Genomic DNA, 20,984 nt, shown 5'->3' with positions numbered 1-20,984 from the left:
ACTCTGTTGCAGATGGTGAGTCCCTGGCCTTATTAGCAGTCTCGATAGAGAGGTCAGTGACCCAGTGGGCCATAGAAGTGGAGTGACCTTGTTACATCTCGGCAGTGGCTGTCCTGGGTCACAGCTGGAGACATGATCTGTGTGTGGGCCATGTGCTCCACCACCCATGTGGAAAAAGAGGAGGAATTGAAATAAAAAGCTCTCCCCTCTTGAAAATTCACATGAAAATGAAAAAGTGGGGAGAAGAGGAATTATTCAAGGGTCGGAACAGGTGAAATGAGTACCGTGTTTCTCTGAGCTTTGGTTTGTACCTCTCCTTTCAAGCAGCTCCTTGGCATGGTAGTATTTCAGGAGTGCCGCAGTGTGTTTTCCATCCCTGAACTCATTGTGGTTCAACAGCCTCTGGACTCAGTGACCTTTCCATAGCATGGAGATCAATGCTTGCTATCGAATAGCTCTTCTACCAGCCCATCAGCATGTGGGGCATTGCAGACCTTTTTCACTGGCAGCGGCTGGGTGAATGCTGTGTCGCTGAAAGATATCTGTGCAAGCTTTTCTCACTCCCTGCCCATCAGAGCCTGAGGATTGATTTAGTGGTTGTCAATGAGCTCTCAAGGGGCTTTTAACATTTGCTTTAAACCCAGGAGCTCTGCCTTTGCCAGAGATGCTGAGGCTCTCGGTGGCCCTGGTGGGAGGCAGCAGGAATGAGTAAGTGACTGTGCGGAGAAGGATGCGTGTACACACAGTGAGAATGCAAGAGTGACTCAGTGTTTGCGGAGAGGAAGGGAGCATAATGGGGACAGAGAGACAGACTGCGGGGTTTCCCCACCTTCTCCATCTGTCTCGGTTTGCACAGGGCTTCCCCACATCCTGCAGGATCCAGGACAGAGCAGGAACTCCCTAAATTTGCAGTAAGTTTTCCCCTGCTTTGGTGGCTGAGTACAGTATATTTTGATAAGCAGGTAGAGTCCATGTATCAGCCAAGGGGTAGTGAGACAGCACCCTGGAGTAGCTCTGCCTTTGCTGGAGATCTCTCCTCTGGCAAAACCCATAAAAATCTGTGGTTTTGCACTCTCTGATATGAGTTCCTGACTTCTTTGGCCAGAGGGTCTGGAGAATAATGGTGATCTCTTCATGTGCAGCATCCTTTGCTGGAGAAGAGGAAACAGAAGGGAAAAAGCAAGCGTAGCAGGAGACCCTCTTAGCATAATGGGGAACTTCTGACTGAGCTGAAACATGACAAGGAAATGTTTGTTAGCCAGGTCAGGCTACCAAGGAGGACTATGGAAGCGTTGCTCAAGAATGCAGGTTGAATTAGAAAGGTGAGACCTCATCTGCATTTGAAACTCGTAAGGGATGTGAAAGGCGCCAAGAAGGGTTTCTGTAGGTATGTCAGCACCAAAGGAAGACCCAAGAAAGTGTTGGTCTATTGTTGAATGGGGCAAGGAGCCTAATGGAGAAAGAAGTAGAAAAGGTAAAGGTACTCAGTTCCTCCATCACCTTGTTCTGCTGGCAAGGTTGCTCCCAGGCACCCAAGTTCCTCTACTTAGTGGCAGAATCTGGGGAAGAAAATACTACCCACTGCCAAGGGAGAGAGAGATGAAGACCATTTAAGTAATCTTGACTTTGCAAGCCCATGGGACCAAGTGGGATGCATCGAGGGTGTTGAGGGAGCTGGCTGGTGCTACCGCAGAGCCACTCTCTGTCATCTGGGGAGGTTCCTGATGGCTGGAAGATGACAAATGATACCCCCATCTTTAAAAAGGGCAGGGAGGAGGATCCAGAGAACAACTGACTGGTCAGCCTACTCACAGCCCCTGGGAAAGATAAGGAGCAAGTAGTTATAAAGGCTGTTTCCAGGCAAAATGATGAATGAGAAAGTGATTGGGAATAGACAGCGTAGATTTATTGAGGGCAGATTGTGCCTGACTGACCTGTTTCCCTTTTGTGATGGGATGACTGGTTACACGGACAGTGGAGAGAAGTAGATGTTGTATATGTTGACATTATCAAGACCTTTAACACAGTCTCCCTTAGCTTCCTCTATCCAGGCCAGGGAACTGTGCACTGGATTGGTGGCTTCTAAGGTAGCATGAGTTCATGCAGGCTTAAAGGGTAATGGTCAAAGGTTCGAAGCCTAATCAGGAGCTGGTTTCTGGTTACATCTTACAGGGGTTAATACTATGGCCAACATTGTTCAATGTCTTCTTTAACAACCAGGACGATGGGGCAAAATGTACCTTCAGCAGGTTTGTGGATGATGCCACAATGCGAGGAGTGACTGATATGCTGGAGAGCAGAAGTGCCATTCAGAAGGACCTCAACGAACTGGTGAAATGTTACAACACAGAGAAATGCATAGTCCTGCAACTGGGACAGAATAACTGTGTGGAGCAGGATGGGCTGGGGACTGACTGGCTTGGTAATGCCTCCACAGGGGAGGCTCTGCAGGTCCTAGTGGGCAGTGATTTGGAAAAAAATCAGCAGTGCACCCATGCAGCAGTGAAAGCCAACATTATATTGGGCTCTGTAGGCCAGAATATAGCCAACAGGTCAAGGGAATAGATTATTCCCCTCTGCTTGACACTCTTGAGGCAATATCTGGAAAAGTGTGCCCCACTTGGACATGTGTTGGACTCCCCCAACACAAGAGATGTCAGCACATTGGAGCAAGTCCAGTGGATGCTTAGGGAGCTGGAGATCGTGATACAAGGGGAGGCAAAGGGAACAAGGCTTAGTTAGCTTGGAGAAGAGAAGGCTATTAAGCAAGGGTCAAGAAGTGTTGTATACCTTGCAGAGGTATACAACAAAATGTTTAGAGGCACCAGCTGCAGCAGAAAAAATTCCAGCTGGATATAAAGAAAAATAGTTCTTCACTGTAAGAGCATCATCCAAGAGAGGTGGTGGCATTTCAGTTAGTGATTTTCAAAACTTGATTGGACAAGACCCTGAGAAACCTGATCTGACTTTGAAATTAGCCATTAGTTGGGCAGAGGTTTGGACTGGGAACATAACAGGTTTTTCCCCCAACCTAAATTATTCTGATTCTGTGATTCTACATGTTGCCAACCCACACCTCATTCTTTGGAGATTCGGGGATCTGGGGAACAGGACAGACTCTCAGTGCATGAAGGGAAGCATGGAGAAAGGAGAGGCTTGTTTAAGCCAGGAAAACTCTGAAGGGGTCTGTGTTATCTTCCTTTACATTTACATACAGACTATACTTATGGTCAACTAATTTCTTACCTTTTTTGACTAGAGGAGAATTTCACAGTGCACACTAATGCCAGCTGGAACATAGTGTGCTACACAGATTTATTGCATCTCATTCCCACCAGGACAGAATCCAAATCTTCTGTTCTATCCCCTAGAAGCTGCTGACTATAGACTTGATGTTTTACTTCACACAGTCATAGCACAAATAGATTGATGGCTCGGTACCCTCCAGCCACAAATGGAATAGGATCCAGGTGATGCAGAGCATTGTATTGAGCCCAGTGAGATGGGGATATCTGGGATCAGATTGTCCATGAAAGGAACCAGACGTTCATTTTGCAGGCAGTCAATCCAGTTTCTAGCTGAGCTGGGAGCCTAAATTTTGTAGTCTGTTCTGGGATTGTGTGAGTTTCAGGGAGGACTATCTATAAACTAGATTTCCAACAGACTAAGTATAAGTTCAGGCTACATTGCATCAGTGACTTTTTTGTATTCAGGAAAGCATATCCTCAATGTTCATGTTTGTCTGAAGGGAAAACTCAGAGGGAAGTTACAATCAAAGTTTTGCAGCCTTCAGTAGGTCTAAAGCACAGATTTGACAGATTTGCCCTTGGCAGAACACACGCATACAGTAACCTCGTCCTGCCCACCTAGTCGGAAACTCAAAACTCTGCAGCCAAATCACAACCAACTCACTCTTACTAAAATTAGTTAATGAAATTAAATTGCCAATATAAATAGTTGATGTGCTGGAATATTGGAAATAATCCTGCATTAGCCTCCAGGGATGAGCTGTTTGATTAATAGATCTGTTTCTAATTTCTATAAGCATCGGTGTCTACTCTTCACTCATCCAGTATTCAGGCAGGGCACTTGCCAAATCACTGAGATCATTCACGTGTATTCACAGGAGTGTTGGTATGGTCAAGTCCCGAGTCAACCCTTCAGGATTTGCACTTTTGCAATTCCCTTGAAGGCATAAAAGTGCCTTGAAAGAAATTTTCGTCCGTAGCCAGTGATTTAATTAATTGTCCTGCACATACCTCAGCAGCAAGTTGGTGCTGTGCTGCACATTGCGAATCAGAAATGAGAAATAGCTTGCTCCTGCAAGGTGCTGAAGGCAACGGCTTCCCAACTTGGATCCTTAATGCCCCAAAACCACAGCTGCAGTTAGGTATTTGGCCTAGTTTTGAGAACTGTTAAACCTCTCAGTCTGTGGTGGGGGGGGGAAACCAAACCAAAAAAAGCCACAACTACTTCTCACTTCAGGATGGGTTGTGAGGTTAAACAAAGGGGAATGCTGAATCACAAACACTTTGTTGTGAAGGTGCATGCATTCGTAATCTGCTTTCATTGCCAGCATGCCTGTGGCTCTTCTTATTTGGGAATCTTTCCATGTGTTGCCTGTATGTTTTCTTTTAAGCGCCCTTTCAAGTCCCCTTTCAAGTAAGCAGAGCTGAAGAAGACTTGCAGCACTCTACTTTTTCGGGAGCAGCTCAGACTAGGGACCAGGCTGGCCCCTAGTTTGTTGACTTATGCTCATAACTCCGTCATTGATGGGGGAGGATGGAGAGATCTGGGGGCTGAGCGCTACACCCAAGCTCTTCCCCCTCCCTTTCCCCCTTGCTCTTGTCTGTTTAACATACAAGATCTGCAGGAAATGGGCAATCTCTTACCATGGCCTTCTGTAGAGCCAGGCCCAGTGCAACCTGCACCTGGCTGATGCTTTTCAGAGGTAACTTAATGACGTTGTAACAGGGTGGATGTCCCTCCCCCTCTTCTCTTGCTGCAGGTATATTCGCTCAGAGCGCTCTGTCATTCTTATCAACTTCTGCCTATCCATCATCTCCTCCAACGCTCTCATCCTGATCGGACAGACCCAGACACGGAATAAGGTAGGAGATCGGTTGGCCTTTGTTTGTTTGTTTGCTTTTCCCCTGATTTAGCACTGAAATGATCCATTCAGGCAGCACTTCCTCATTTTTCCTCCATCTGTTAATTAGCGATATGTCAAAGACACGACTAAATGGCAGATTTCAATTTTCTCTCTCGCTGTCTCTTTGATAATTTGTCAGCATCCTCGGGGCTTTGATTAAAACCAATGTGGTATTTTTGAATATCTGCCTAGAGTAGCTGGCACATGGCACAGTGAAGAAACATGGTTATTTGCAAGGCTTTAATGATTTTATTTTCCAAAAATTACAACAAAAGACAGATTGAGAAAAGGCTTTTAAAAAAAAAACACGAACACCAACACCTCAGCTTTACATTTATTTCTCCAGCAACTTTTATACTCCGAGCTTAAAGCGCTTAGCAGATGTTAATGAACACAGCCACAAAAACCACCTTTTTTGGGGTAGGAAGCATTGCCAGATGCGCTGTGCACACCGCAGAGCCAGGGGCTGCGAGGGACTCACCGCAGATGACAGCGTGACTTGAGCAGTAAAGGCAAGACGTGACGTGGATTTTCAAGCCATGCGCACTGGTTGCACGTACTCGCATTCCCATGTTACAGACCCACCTGGAGAAGCACCTGTTGCCTGTATGACTTTTCTCCAGCTAAAGTATTTACAGTTTCCCTGTTTGTGTCTGGTGTAGCAAATCACTGCTCATCATTAGTATTTTCCTGTTATACGTTTTCCTGTCTCCCCAAGAGCTCCAACCGTTCTACCTCCACTAAGCAGAAAAGTGAGGCAAGAAGTGTCCTCCACTACTCCTGCTGCCAAAGCCGCAATCAGAAGTCAAAATTTAGTTTTTAATTAACAGTAACCAGTGACCAGCCAGTTTTTTTGAGCATTTACTTTGGCAGCCAGAGCATGCTGTCAATTTTGGAAGCATTTCTGCAGAGAAGCCCCAGGGTTTAATGAATCACAGAAACTCATTTCTATGGAGGGCCCTTTGGGTTAGGGCTAGATTATGTTTTAGGGAAAGCTTTACAGCTGCTTGAGTCAGACGTGGGTAGAGAAGTGTGGAGAGATGCAGCCAGCCAGCTCTGCTCCTATTAAACAAGCGCCCTTCAGAAATTAAATTTGCAAAACAAAGCTTTCTTTCACAGCCAACATGGTTTTCTCAAGGCAGGAGGTGGAGAAGGGGTGAGCCAAGTGTTATCTTTCCCTGGGTGCGTTGTCTGTAACCCCAGGTGTGTGCTAGGAGCTTCTTTCCATAGAAAGAAACACTCAAGGTGGCAAACCACGGCTGGACCTCCTCTTTGGTTAGTCTTATTCACCCCAGGACAGGAGGTGGATGTCTTCACCCTTTCCCACCTCCTCAGAGCACAGTTGTGAGCCCAGGTTCTCCCTCGTGCTTTTTCTCACATTACTCTGGGTGTTCAATGTCAGAGCTGTTCATGGGGATTCAAAGCTCCCGGCTGTGATTGCAAGAGGCAGATTAGCTCTTTGCACATACATATGCATGAAACACCATAAATAGAAAGGTTGTTCTTGGATTTCCGCTCAGCCATCTAGTAAACAGTCTCTGGCAGGAAACAGAGAAAGAAAACTATACAGAGAAGAGACAAAGGGGTGTAAATTAGGAATTTATTCACATTCAATTATTGATAATGGAGCGTCTTAAAATGTTAGTGATTGATTTATAATTGCAGTTACTCTTGGAGAATTTCTACGGTATTAGTTTCCCCGGAAATGCCAAATTCTCCCTTGATTTCCATCCATGTAACCTCAAAGGCAAGACTCCATGCCTGGATTTGCTAAGGTTTTTGAAGATGAAAGGCCTGGGAAAAAGCTAAAAAATTACAGTCAGCAATAACATGATACAAAAGAAATGAATGCGGCACGAACTGGCCATATCTCAGAGGCATGGCTACGTGCTGCAAGGAAACAGATTTCTCCTCTTAAAGCAAGACAAGGGCTAATGGCATTGACAGACTGACAAGCTCTGCTAGATCTTTCTGTGGCAGCTTGGGACATCATATCCCTGTGCTTAGGCCTTCGTGGAGATTGTTTTTTTCCTTGCAAGGAAGGAAAAACCTGCAGCAGGGGTAGCAGAAGCAAATATGTGCCTGCCCATCAGCTGGTGAAACTCACAGCCTGGTTTCAGTTGAGGCAATGGGTTTATACTGGCCCAACTGAGACATGCATATTTCTGTTGTGCTCCCCATCTCTGTTCTGCTTCCCTTTCTATCAAAGCTACCTGATTGAAACAAAGAAAATATCGGGAAAATTTATCTCGCTGGTGTAAAATTGGAAAGCAAAGTTTTTCCCTCCCCTTTACAAACTGCTGGCAAACTGGGCAGGACCCTCTTGGTGCAGCACAAAATCAAAATGGTGAAATGAAGTGTTGTATCTGATGTTAGCAAAAAAAAAGTTCTAAAATAATAGTCTCTTAAAATACATTCCAGAAAACATGCTGTGTTTGTACCTGGTTTGTGTAGGTCTGTAAGCTGATGAATAGCAACCACCTTTTTAAGATTCTTTTAAAATGTAAAAATTACTTGAAATTATCATATTGAGCTGCGTTATTTTTACTGAACTATCATCCAACATCCATTTATAGGCACAATACCAAGGGTTTGGGTATCAAATACAAATACAGAGCAAAAAGACAGTCCCTGTCTCAAAGAACACACAGTCTTACTTTTATTCACAACCTCTGATAACATCAATTTGTGCCAGTGTATGAATCCAGAGCAATCCCACAAAATCATGACAAAAGACACTCCGTGCATGAGAACTCTGTGTTAAAAGATGCTGGTGGATGAAAAAAGGGGAAGGTTCATTGACCGTAAACCCCAAGCCCATGTTTCCTGATATAACTCAAAGCAGACAAATTCTTCGTTATAAAACCCCTCCCCCCCACCCCAAATGCTTTAAGCCATTTTTTCATCCAGAGTCAGTTTTAAAGTCTATTCGCTCTCGCTTCTCCTTGGGAGCCACTGGAGTTTCTTTCCATCATTTTCTTCTTGAGTACATTGATTCACGGTTTCCGACTCGCAGATGGTAGAAATGAAGCACAGCTCTGGCAGAGTTAAACAGAGCGGCACCAATTTGCACCAATGAAAGATTTGGCCTTGCTGAGTTAAAAACAAAGACGAGCTTGTCAGCTTTCCAGTCCATCTCCCTGGCACTACGGGATTGTTCTTCATAATGCATTTGCTAGTACTTTCCCCAGTTTAATTTTAAATGGCTTAAGCTCCCTGCATTTCCCTTGAGAGATTTCCCCACCAAGTAGCAGAGCTCACCGTTATGAAATTCCTTCTAATGTAGTTTCTTTTGTTTTTTTTTTTCCCCCTTTCTTTTTTCTTTCCTGTCTGCTAGTAGTTATATGCTCTTGGACAACTCTGCACCTCTCATGTTTGCAGTCCCTACCAGCCCTTGGCAGCCGTGGTTTCACCCAGCTCTCATGGCTTAACTCTCACTCAGCAATCCTTCCCTGGCAAGGACACCGTCTAAATTACCTTCCTCTGATTTCATTTCGGCGGCTCAGCTGCCAGCAACATGGTGCTTTACAAACCTTTTGAGCTTAGATTAGTGCATGGCTTACTAACTGCTCTGTCCTCCCCAAAAGAATCACGGCAATGATTTTCATCAGTTGGAAAATAAATATTTCTGCCTGACCCCAAGAAAGCACCAGGATGGGACGCGGGCTCAAACTTCAGCAGAAGTGTTAACCGTGGGCTTATCTTAGAGGTCACGCTTAAGAGCAGCCGATTTCATAGAATCATAGAATCGTTAAGGTTGGAAAAGACCCTTAAGATCATCAAGTCCGACCGCTAACCTATCACTGCCAAGTCCACCACTAAATCATATCCTCAAATACCAACACTTAAATCTGAAGCAAATGCTTTGGTCCTTTGCTAGGTCGAAGCTTGTGGGGGACACTGCCTCCTCCTAAAATGCCTTTTTGTGTCCTGATCTCCATGACCTTCCTTCCAGAGCCTGGTTTGGAAGCATCTTCCCGCACCTTCTGCTCTCCTACGCGCTGCTCTCTCCGCCTGCTGCTCCTCTCACGTGTCCTCCTTTCCTCCTCTCTCCAGGTGATATGCACGTTGGTGGCAGCTTTCTTGCACTTCTTCTTCCTCTCCTCTTTCTGCTGGGTGCTGACCGAGGCTTGGCAGTCCTACATGGCCGTGACGGGCCGGTTACGGAACCGCATCATCCGCAAGCGCTTCTTGTGTCTCGGATGGGGTGAGGAACCTGGGTCTGCGGAGCAGCTCCCCCGGGGCGGGGGGAAGTGCTCTCCCCACCCCCCGGGATGAGGAGCAGAGAGGGTCGGGGCTACAAGGACTGATGCTCTGCTGAAGGCTTGGCAGAGGGTGCTTGTGACCTTTTCAGGGGTGTCAAGAATGGCTGAGATGGTTAAGAATAGCAGGAGCAAGACCCATAAATCCTGCCTGCTGCCCAGTGCACCCAAGGGTCACCCAAAACAGATGAGTCAAGAGGGGCTGAGTTTTCAGAGGGTGTACTGGGGGTGGTTCCTCCTGGGTTTGGGCCTCTTCCTTGCTTTCTCCTTTTCCCTCTCTCGCTGTCTCCTTCCATGTGCAATCCGGAGTGAAGCAAGCTCTGAAATCCCGTCACCATGGCAGCAGGGCCTTTCCTAGACAAATAAACTATGAGACTGGTACAGATGCTTGTAACTAATTTTATTCCCTCTGCCTCTTCTGTATGTTTAATTTATTCGCCTTAAATGATGCATTCTGTAATAGAAAACAAACACAAACCCATAACCTGGGCTTTCAAAGCAATAACAAGTGTGTGTTTGAAAGGAGCAACTGAACAAAAAATTGCTTAAAAGCGAGCAAGCAAAGAAGAGAAAGGGAGAGAGAAAACGTTGTGCGTCTGAGCTGTATTAGTGTCTCGTTGTACTACTGAAGCCAAGCATTTCACCCCAGGCAAGATATTTCTGATGCTTACGAAGCACCCTGATGTGATTTATTCTGGCACATCAGGAGCCATCCTTGTTCCAGGACCTGCATCCCTTTAAGTTTTCACTCCTAGCTTTTGCTTACGAAAGAAAATAGATTGTGGTATTGAAATATAGTGTTTGTGTGTAGCAGGAGCGTAGCCACATACGTGCAAAGCACAGGCTGCATGAGCCTGTGTGTGTTCATGCATACGTTTATACACCAACATTCTGTGATTCAAGGAACATCAGGGATATCAAATACAAGAGACTAATAGCTTTTCTAGGTAATGAAAAGGGATTTTTCTGATTTGTAACAGCTGGGACAGATGGGCGTGTTAGCCAAGGGATTTTTGGACGAGCGACATTCACATTTGTAGTCCGTACAGATTAAAAAAACCCCACCCTACATGTGTAGAAGCATAATTTGCACTGCTAGTAAAAAGTAGTCTCTGAGCTAGGATGCACTGGCTGATAAATGATGCATAATAACCATTTGGAATAGGTTAGGACAAGAAATAAAGAACACTCTCGCCTTTTGTGGCAGCAAGGGAGTTTCCAATATTTAGCATCCTGCTAGACTTCAGCTGTAGAGCTGGGATTAATGGCACTTCTAAGAGGGAAGAGGATGAAAATATATTGTAAAGAGCATAATCTGAAATAATTAGCACAATTCACTTTGTCATGGGCTGATTCTCCCCCTTTTCCCCCTTTGTGTATTAGCATTTCTCTAAGCCCTTGTTCTAGACATCTTTGCCAAGTTCTCAGCTGCTCTCAGCTGTAGCTCATTGAAACTACAGTGGTTTTTATCAGCAGTGAGGTTTATTCCCTGGTTTTTTGTTCTCCTCTTGTGTATGCAACTTTGTCTTTCCAGAAAAGAGTTTTTAGCAATTAGAATTTTTTTTTTATTATTATTTAGAACAGACAAAGTGTTCCCTAGAAACAATTCAGACATCATATTTAGTCCCAGTAAAGAAGAAATAATTTTTTCAGTCTTTTTACGACCATGTCATAGCTTCCATGACTGGATTTTTAATGCTGCCATAGCTCAGGCTCCGAGTGGGTCATTAGTTATTCATAACTATTATGGCTCGTGGTAGTTATTAGCAAACAATCTTTTCTAGTGGGACATGATGAAGACAGGACCTGATGCTCCTCTGGCCTGGAGGTACAAAACTCTTTGAAGCAGCTTTTTAATCTATTTATTTGGCATTGTGAATGTAAGATTCATTTTCTACAGAAAGCCCCTGAAACCTTGCCCGTGATTATGTAGCATGAGTGACTGCCTAGAAGGCTGATACAAACCACACACAGTATATGGAACAGACCAGTTAGGAATAACTTCCTTTCAAATAATCAAAAAATAGATTAAAAGTGTTGATTATTCTTTCCAATCTAATCACATCTGTGATTAGACCATTAACAGCCCTCCCAAGGCAGAGCGGTGCAGCACTCCTCATTACGATGCTCTTCGGCTTAGCTACCATGGCATAGCTACCACCTTCTGGAAATGCTCTTTGTACAGATCCGTTTTCAGCACAAGCTGGGGCTCCTACTTGGGCTTGATACGAGCCAGTCCTTGTAAGCTGACAAGTTCACAGCCTGAGTCTGTATTTCTGCATAATTATCACGTCTAAGAGAAGCATTTTGCAAAGAACAAGGTGCTAATTTTGGCGGAGTCTTAGCCAACTTTCCTCTTTCACAGGGCCTCTTGCATCAAGCTCTACTCCTGAAGAAGTTCTTTCACATGTGGTTTCTTAGTGTGGTTGCCATGGGATGCCATATTGATGGCATCATAGTGAATACAGCACCCAGGGTACATCCAGATGAGGTGTGAAGGAGGCTAAGCAAGAAGAGTAATAGTCAATTATGAATAAAAGAAGAAAAGAAAAAAAAAAATCTCTTAAACGCACTTCCTGTTGGTTTTGGACCATTCAAACATGAGCTGTACTTGGAAATCTCATACGGGAAGAGAAACACTTCCCTTTAGGATAACTCTTAAATGCGGTATATTCCAGCCAACTTGGCCTTACACCTCCCAGCTGACTGCAGACGATCACTATTAATCAACCTTGTGATGATTTCTATTGCTGAGTGATCGCCTTGCCAGCAGGGTTATTGTTTGGATGCTGCGTCTGCACCTCCCTTTGATCTACAGCATCTTCTGCAGCCACCTGCCGTGACCTCTACAGCACACGAATTAGGGTCTTGTCAAGAAGCACTAATCCTAGCTGGCTACTGATCCTGCTAATTCTTAATGGGATTTGCCCATCTTTAGCATTGAGACAGCTTAATTCATCATGTCACAAGGAGGAGGGCTATAAAAAGCCACATGGAGACCTCTGTAGCTGAAGAGCCAGAATTTACTAGCTGATACCCAGGCATTTCTTTAGGGAAAGGAGAGAGCTGGGCTGGAGCTACTGAACCAGAAAAGTACCCAATCTCCTCCATAGATCCTTGAGCTGTTTATCATGGCAGGGCTAAGAAGGATCAGAAGACTATTAGCAAGATGTAGTGTCTTCTGCTAGTTCTGATTCTGCCTAGGTGTTCAAGGACCCAACAATTTCAGAACTTTTTATGAGTTTTAGGCCAATAACCATCAGGTTGCACAATAACCACCAGGTTTTCTTTATGCTCCTCGCTCTAATTTTATGGGAGCTTCTAGCAACAAGGTGAAGGCTGTAGCTTCATCCCCTTATGCACCTGAAATGACATCCCATGCTGGCACCATTACCTTGTGACACTCTAAAGATAAATTGTACTTTGTACGTTGTGGCGTCCCAACCACAGAATTACTTGCTCATCCTTTGCAACACTTGTAATGAAGCGTGTCTTCTCAAGGGCAACTGCTTTCTCTTAGTTTATTCCCTTTTTGGACTCAAAAAGATCTCTGGCAAGAGAAGTAGTATCCTGGTTTGCAGAAAGACCTGATATTCTGATGCTCTTTCCCACGGTTGTTGAGAGAGACCTGCTCTCTTATAGGTCTTGGGCCAGCAGTTAGGGGATCCGTTTGATATAGGGGGAACTCAGTTTCCGTTTCCTTTTCTGTCTTATTTGAGGCAAGATTTGAACCTGGGTTGGTCATCATATGTTATGTTAAGAGCAAACGTAGCCCTTAATCTTCTCCTTGCTTGCTTCTTTTAGTTGGGTTATGGCTGAATATTCCATCTTCAGGAGACACTTTTATATATTCCTGGCCAGCCTGTGTACCTAAGAATAAAGTAAATATATTTTATGCATCTGCATGTACTGTCAGCCCCACACAACTGCTGAGACCACAGCAGGATACGAGCTGATTACAGCTGATGGCATTTACTTCATTAGCAGAGGTAACAAGGGTTCATGCTTTTGGCTCTGAAGGTCCCGAATTGAGTCTCTGCCAAAGACCCAGGCTGGGACAGATGGTGCTAGAGTAGCACTGGGAAGAATGGGGTATATTATGCAGTTGAGTGGGAGAAGAGCCGCACATATGCTTAAATGACCAATTTTCTCTTGTTCCATTTCCGCAGGGCTCCCCGCCTTGGTGGTTGCCATTTCCGTGGGATTTACTAAAGCCAAGGGGTACGGCACCGTCAACTAGTGAGTAAAGGAGCTCTGCTTCCTTTTTTTTTCCTGTCTCACCCTCCATCCTTTTTGTCAAAATCCAGTCACTGACCCACAGGAGCCAGGGCAGGAGCTAAATTGTGGTGTGCTGCCCATGGCAGAGGGAAGCAGGGTCGATGGGAGAGGAGGGAGCCGTGCTGCCTCCCTGCCTCCTCAAGCCATCAGCTGGCCGAGGTGCATTGTGTATTCCTTTAAAAATAAATTCATAGGGACTAGTTAGATTTAACTGTTGCATATATGACATCACTTTGATCTAAGTACTTCCTACCTAGAATTTTTTTTAATTTATTTTTAGGGGAAAATGTGGAATATTTAAAGTTTATGATGCTTTTTTTTAAAAAAAAAAAAAAAAAAGCTTTTGCATTTATCTATTTAATGGATTGCTTGATTTGTCCCAGATTTTCAAAATAGCTCATCTCAGTTTTAGGCATGAGAATGAGCATGAGTTCTTCAAATGAAGGTTTTGATAGCAATCTGAATTTCCCTGTTTTCCGAATTCCAGAAGATTTGCCTTTAGGAAACTTTTATTTGCATGTAATGGGGGAAGGAAGGCAGAGTAGAAATAACAGAATAAGACTGTGCAGAGGTAAAAAATACATTAAGGCAAGGCTGGAATCACTCAGAGCTGAGCATTAGTACAACTTAAAAAAAAAAAAGAAAAGAAGAAAAAGAAAATATTATTTTTTTTACTGTATTGTGAAAAAGACAGCTTAGAAATTTTATACGTAGTGGCAGCCAAAGGGTAATATTTTATGTAGCAATAAATCAGGTCCTTCCCTACTGCATCCCGTCATTATCCAGAGCCTTCCTGGCTAGTGGTTTTCATTCCACGTGAACAATGTTTAAGACAGAAGCTGGAGATGTGGCCAGCAACAGATGAGGGTTTGATAGGTCCGCTGAGAAAAATGTCATGTGGAGTCCCTGCTCTTTCTCAATTCCCACTGTATTCTGCACACCCACGACCAAATGGTCTGGGGTTTGCATTTTGATTGCAGGAAGGTATTAAAAGAGCACAGCAGCATTCTCCGTTTGCTTTGCAGTCTAAATTTCTGTACAATACCGAGGGCTCAGGAAGGAGAGTTTGTCAAATGCAAATCTGTAGATACAATTTCTGAAGCCTGTGCTGGCATCAGGATGTACCTGTCCTGACTTGCCTGCCCGAGCTCAAGAGACTTGGCTTCAGTGTGTCCTGGTGGAGAGGGATCCAGCACTCGTTGTATGACTCGGAAGAGGACAACACACAGCTTGGCTTTCAGAAGTGCCACTGAGATCCCAAATGACCTTCAGCTTTTCTGTGGCTCTGCTGTTTCTGGTGCTTTACTCCATGCAAATCCGTGAGAACAATTCATAACGAATAAGCATCAGGGGAATGGGAGGGAGGTCCTAAATATTTCTGCCTTTCCTTTCCTTTATAGACTGGTGGGAATTGGTGCAAAAAGCTCAGTAGCTACTTCCCCATTAATGCTTGAGGGCCGCCACAGAGTTTTGTGGTCAATGTTGACCACCCAAAAGAGCCTGGGTGGGGAAGGGAGGAACATGCAGGAAAGCACACCCTATTTCACTGCCCTGGACCACTGCGTGCCAACATCTCCCCGCCCCAGAGAAAAGTCCTCCCCTGCTGCGCTGACCTTCCATCGTTCCCAGGGGGTGCCTAACCACACCAGCTCTCCTCCTTTTGCTGCTAATCCTCTGACTCCTTTCAGCCCTAAAGACTCTGTCTCTCCTTGCATCCAAGGGCTGGATGCTGCCTGCCTCCCCGCCCGGCAGGCTGGCCAGCTGCCCCCCTGGGGGTTGGCAGGGGATCCTGTGCTCCCAGCAGGCGCTGCAGCCCAAGTGACACCTTCTCCTAGCTTTGCTGTCAGGGTGTTTGTCACCAAAATAGCAGGGGACCTTCACACTCCAGCAAGCCCAGTTTGGTCCTCTTTTCATCCCCTTCCATGCTGCAGTCCAGTAAGTGGTAAAGCTGTTGAGTCCCAGTGTCACCGGAATCAGGAATAAACGTCGTAACACCAATGTAGTGTTAAAAGGCACGCGTTCTTTATTTATGGTGCACGGAGGATCGCTCCTCCTAACGTGCACACCTTACACACCTTTCCCATGTGATTTGTATAGACCAAAAATATACGTATTCATTTTATCCATACATATTCAATATTATTCTCTTTGGTGATTGGCACAAACTTGCTCGCTTCACACGTAAATTATTGTGCAGGCTCAGTTGTCCTCTCCCATTGTTCTTTTTTGAGTAGGTGGTGTTACTTGGGTCGGTGGTCCGTAAGTCGGTGGTCGCGATCTCCCCCTGCCAGAGTTACCTTTTGTCTACTTGGTTCTTAATCTTGGTGGTCCTGGCCAATTTTCTCAGTCCACTACACAAAAGCACATTTTGTCATCCTCTTCTGACAGAAACACATCGTCTGTTGTTCACATTAATGATAACCTAGGGACTAAAATACAGCTCAAGGAATACACTGATTTGTGTACTCCATGTCCCCAGACTTAATGTCCAGTTGGGTAGGGCTGTACAAGGAGTCCAGCAACATCCATGGTTGCTTAATTCCATCACCCTGGTTACACCAGCAAAGTCATGAGAGGAACAACAGTTCCTCTCAACCACAGAGAGCCCCGTCAGACATTCCTAACGCTGCCGTCGTGCTGTCATTCCTGCTGTTGGCTTTACTGAGAGCCAGAGCTAGACAGTGCAGTCACACGCTCAAGCCAGCATCTCTGCCCCGAGCAGCGTGGACATCCCCATAGGTGCTGGTTAAGCAGCCCCTGCCCTGCCTCCATGCAGCGAGGGGCAAGCGGGTGCGTGCTGCTGTGCCAGGATGGCGTGGTGGGTTCACGAGCCATCATGCCGAACATAAAATGGTGCTGAGCACCACTGTAACGAGAGTTACATTTGCATTTAGTGCATTTTAAAACACATAACCAATATTCATGTGGACCAAGCTAGGCAGGGTGCCCCGACAGACTGCAGTGCATTCACATTTACCCCTGTTTTCTTGCTCAAAAGGCGTTAATGCTCTCTTACATTTATGTGTGGGGAGGTCCTTGGTTTTACCTCTCCTCTAGAACAAAGTCAACATTACACAGCAGTAATTTCAGAGCTGAACTCCAAAACCTGAGGTTGTTCAGACCTAGATTTAACACTCTCTAATGTTAAAGGCATATAAACAGAATACAGACTCGGATCGAAGCTTGTCACAGGACGTTTGCTGGCTTCTGGCCATTGCAGAAATGTGCGAGGTAGTTGCAAAGCTTGGAGCTAGAGCTCAGGAACTATTTTACCTTTGCCTCTAGTTAGTGTAGGGCACGCACAGGGCATTTCAGATGTGCAGTGGCAGACTTTCAAGGCACGATGTTTCCATCTTGCAGAAGGAAGGAAAGACATTAGCCGCAACACGTCCCTCCCTGTGAAGCAGGGGGCAAGAGCTGACGTGACAGACCACAAGGGACCTCACAGTGTCTTTCAAAGCTTCTTTCAACCCTGCAATTTCTGGATCCTAAGAGAAGTGCATTAACACCGTTGGGTTTTTTTGTGTGTGTGTGGAGATGGGCATTAAGGCAAAGCAGGGCTCTGATATTTAGCTGAGCACAGGATTTGACACTCAACATCAGTGTTTTCCTCATATCACTCACAGTGGTAAAAAGCCCCTGACATCCATCTATGGGACATGGTCATGAGAGCATTTTGGGGACAGCTGCAACTGTTGAAGAGATTGCAGCTCTAATCTTGGTGCTACAGACTCCCAGGGCAAAGCTGGCGGAAGGGACCGTGTGTGAAATGCCTAACATGTCTCTGTCACTATGCCTGAAACTGTTCATCTGAAGAGTATGCCAAGGTGGCCAACTGTGGGTGGTCTAGCTGGGCCCTAAGCGAGGTTTTACCCAGCTCTGCCCTGTTTTTGTTTTTTTTTTACCTGGGATGAAGCTATTCTGTAACAGTAAAAACACAACTGAGCAGCAGTATGGAGGCCTGTGCCATCCAGATGTCGTAGCAGTCAAAGAGTTGGCCATGTCTCCAAGCTGCAGCACAGAGAGATCAGAGACAGTGCTAAGTGTGGGAAGGTGGTAGGTAGTATTTACCCTTTAGCTGGCCAGACTGGACCACTGAGAGGTAAGATGAGAAGGAAGAAAGAGGTTCAAATTAAAAATTGAATATGTACTGCAGGATCTGGACTGTGTCTCTGTTGATTTATGAGTGGTGATTCCCCAGCAGCCATTCACTCAGAGGCTTTTTTTGCTCAGGGCACTTCTTCTGGTGTGCTATGAACTCTCCATCTACAATGAGGGAAGGAGGACACAAGGGGATTTTTCCTTTTTCTTATCTGAACAGTATCTGAAAGGAGATTTTGCAGTTGATTGGAGAGCTGGTGGGGTAGGGTACAGGCCGTACTTCCAGTCCCAAAGAAAGTCTTAGAGATAATGGAGGTTTAGGGGACTCACCACCGCTCACCTCCTTGTATTAGGCTTAATGCCTGAATAATAAATCTCCTTTTAGCCAGTACTCCAGGCACTGATTCTGGGCCTCTAAAGCTTGACAAACTTGAACTGAGTAACTGAGGTGGTTCTGCTGGTAGCTGGGAACTCATATGCTCCCCCACAAAAGAGCCCACAAAAAGTTTTCTGAGAGCAGCGCCAGGGCACAGCAGATTTCCAGGGGTCCTTGTGTGTCATTGCATCAGGGTTTCTGTCACCCATAGGTATCTCAGCAGCTTCTATATTAATCTCTACATTAACACAGGTGGGACAGCCCTGAATCCCAGCTGCAGACTTAGTTATACAAATATGTTGGCTGTTGCACTGGGGCTGCTTAATTTTGCACACGATCGAGGTGAGACCTGTTGCTGGCAGAGCTGTACGGTGTAGTCAAGAAGGTCTCGGTGGAAGCCAGCTCTTCGCAGGACCAAGACAAAAGCCATCCATCTCACGTCTTAGCTATGGCAGATTCACAAAAGGATCAGATGTTTTGCAAAGAGGTCTTTCACGTTGAACAGAAGAGCTGCTGTCAGTCGGGGAAGCACTGCTTAGAAATAGTAGTCTGGAGCTGCTGAGCATTGTTAAACCGTTCACTTACTCCCTTCCAGTGGTAATTTTATTTAAGAGATCTGTGAAGAGATCCCTTGGCAAGAACTGGGGAACCTCTTAGTGAAATGCAAATAATTCTGTGCCTTGTAGACACAAGGCTAAAAGCATCTCTACTAGACTAATATATTGCTGCGGTTTCCTGTCGGTTCCCCTTCTCAGATATCACTTCACCCTTTCCCTTCCCCTGCTGTCAGCCACCACCTCTGACAGCCATGGAAATGCTTCGATTAAGTGCTGTGGCAGGGAGGTCAAGCAGTCAGAAGGGATAAGGACCAGTGCTTGGTGATGTGTGAACTTGCCTTCAGAAAGCCTGATGTTCAGAGGGGAAGAGGGGCTGCCAGGGACCTGACATGAACAAGAGCCCTCGTTGCACCAAGTCCTCATCGCTCATGGGAGTAAAGGACTGTCGGCTCCTTCCTTTGGCTGAGCTGTCAGCTGGAAGAGACCCTGGGAAAAAAGGTCTCAGAATTAGGATGGAACATGTGAGAAAAAGTTCTGGGCAAGGACTGGGATTTGGGAGCCGTCCTGGTTCCACCTGCCCTCTCCTTGCATTTAGGGAGACCTCCAGTTATTGCAGCCCTCCAAAGCTTCATTCTTATTCCCTCCCTCCCCCTCTGATTATTTGTTTTATTATTACAGCTGCTTGGTTTGTGACAGAGCAACTTGCTATCAGGAAGGAATCATGATTGATTAAATTAACACATTACAGGTTTAATTTAGAAATGAACAAGATGTAGGCCTGAGAGAAAAACAGGATGTCCTGCTTTCAATTTTCAATTTGAAATACTTTCTTTTTTTTTCTTTTCCCAGATGTTCTGTGGTTTGGGGCAAAAATAACATTTTTTGCAAGTCAGAATTGATACAAAAGCATATGAGGCTGATCAACAAAATTGAAAAGTTTTGCAGGAAGGTTTTGTTTCCTGGGAGGTTCTGAAAGGCAACATTGGTTTGCTTCTGATGCAGAATGAAACCATATTGCTGAGAGTAGAGGCACGTAACTGAATTACTGCAGGGTTAGCTGGGTTAAGAGCTTTGAGAAAGTCCTCACTCCATTGTGGTAGCCTGCTCTTCTCCTGTGGTAAATGCACGGTACTTTACTGCTGAAACAGGATTACTTCATCGCATATTTTCTCCAGGGTACTGTGATGTCAAAGCATTCAAACTTCCCGTGGGGTTGCTGACACAGTGTAAATTTGCATCTTCTTTTGCCCTGAAGTACCTAGCTTATGCGTCTATGCTCTGAATTGCTGGATTCCCCACAAAATGAACATTTCAGCTCCAGTGCTGCTGTAATTGTTCATGACTGTTGCAGCATCACAGACTGGTTGAGGTGGGAAGGGATCTCTGGAGGCTGCCTGGTCCAACCATCTCGCTGCTCAGGCAGAGTCATATAGAGCTGACTGCCCAGGATCATGCCCAGACTGCTTTTGAATGCCTCCAAGGATGGAGACTCCACAACCCCACTGCTCATCCTTTGCCAGTGCTTGGTCACTCTCACAGTGAAAAAGTGTTTCCTTCCTGACTTTGCTGTCAAATCTGAAAACCCCTGTGGGCTATCCAGACACCCTGTGATGACTAGCTCTGAGGATGGGAGTGGGCTGAGATTCCACCTGCTTCTCGTTGCTTGTTTTTTCACACCAAGCCTGTCAGTATGAGGATGTCAGTGTGCAGTGAGATCTGCATGTGAACGTACGGTGCAGTAGGAGCTCTGTGGGGACACCTGGAGCATATTCACACTGTTTACATGAGAGGTGGGATACATGTCCCCAGCAACGTCTCCACCTGAGTTAGGTGCACTGCCTACTTAGGCGGTGAAGATCTGGTCAAGGCAGTCAATGGAGTTCAGGACGTGGTTCATCTGACTGACTGTAGATGCCTCATCCTGGACTCTTTGGTGGGATCTCTGCTGACAAGAAATGTCATCAAGAGTGACTGGCTTTGTGGTAGGCACCAACAGGGCAGGTATCAACACTTAGTCAGACGAGACCCCTCAGCTTGTGTAGGCACCAGGCAGTTTAGGAGCCTAAATTCCACACATGGTCAGTGGAGAAATGACAAGTCCCAGTCAGGTTACATGGTGTGAGGGAGAAGGAACAAGGTGGTTTTCAGAAGAGGCACCACACCCCACAAGTTCAGTTCATTCCTTACGAGCATCCACTTAAGGAGTGCTGTAAATTAAGGGTCTAGAGAACAAGTCTTTTGAGGAGCGGCTGAGGGAG

General features: G+C 45.5%; 1 protein-coding gene across 4 annotated transcripts in view; it reads left to right on the top strand.

Moving 5' to 3' along the window:
- ADGRB1 (adhesion G protein-coupled receptor B1) overlaps window positions 1-20,984 on the top strand; it is a 287,480-nt gene that overhangs the window by 219,529 nt on the left and 46,967 nt on the right. For all 4 annotated transcript variants that reach the window (XM_064441996.1, XM_064441995.1, XM_064441994.1 and 1 more), the window contains exons 20-22: window positions 5,009-5,111; window positions 9,209-9,359; window positions 13,584-13,653. In XM_064441996.1, the coding sequence (XP_064298066.1) occupies window positions 5,009-5,111; window positions 9,209-9,359; window positions 13,584-13,653 (324 nt within the window). The remainder of the gene's footprint in view (window positions 1-5,008; window positions 5,112-9,208; window positions 9,360-13,583; window positions 13,654-20,984) is intronic.

This window comes from Phalacrocorax carbo, chromosome 2 (genome assembly GCF_963921805.1).
Source record: "Phalacrocorax carbo chromosome 2, bPhaCar2.1, whole genome shotgun sequence".
In the NCBI taxonomy this organism is placed as follows: Eukaryota; Metazoa; Chordata; class Aves; order Suliformes; family Phalacrocoracidae; genus Phalacrocorax; species Phalacrocorax carbo.
The sequence above is the reverse complement of the archived record's forward strand: the minus strand, read 5'-3'. Positions and strand labels throughout refer to the sequence as shown.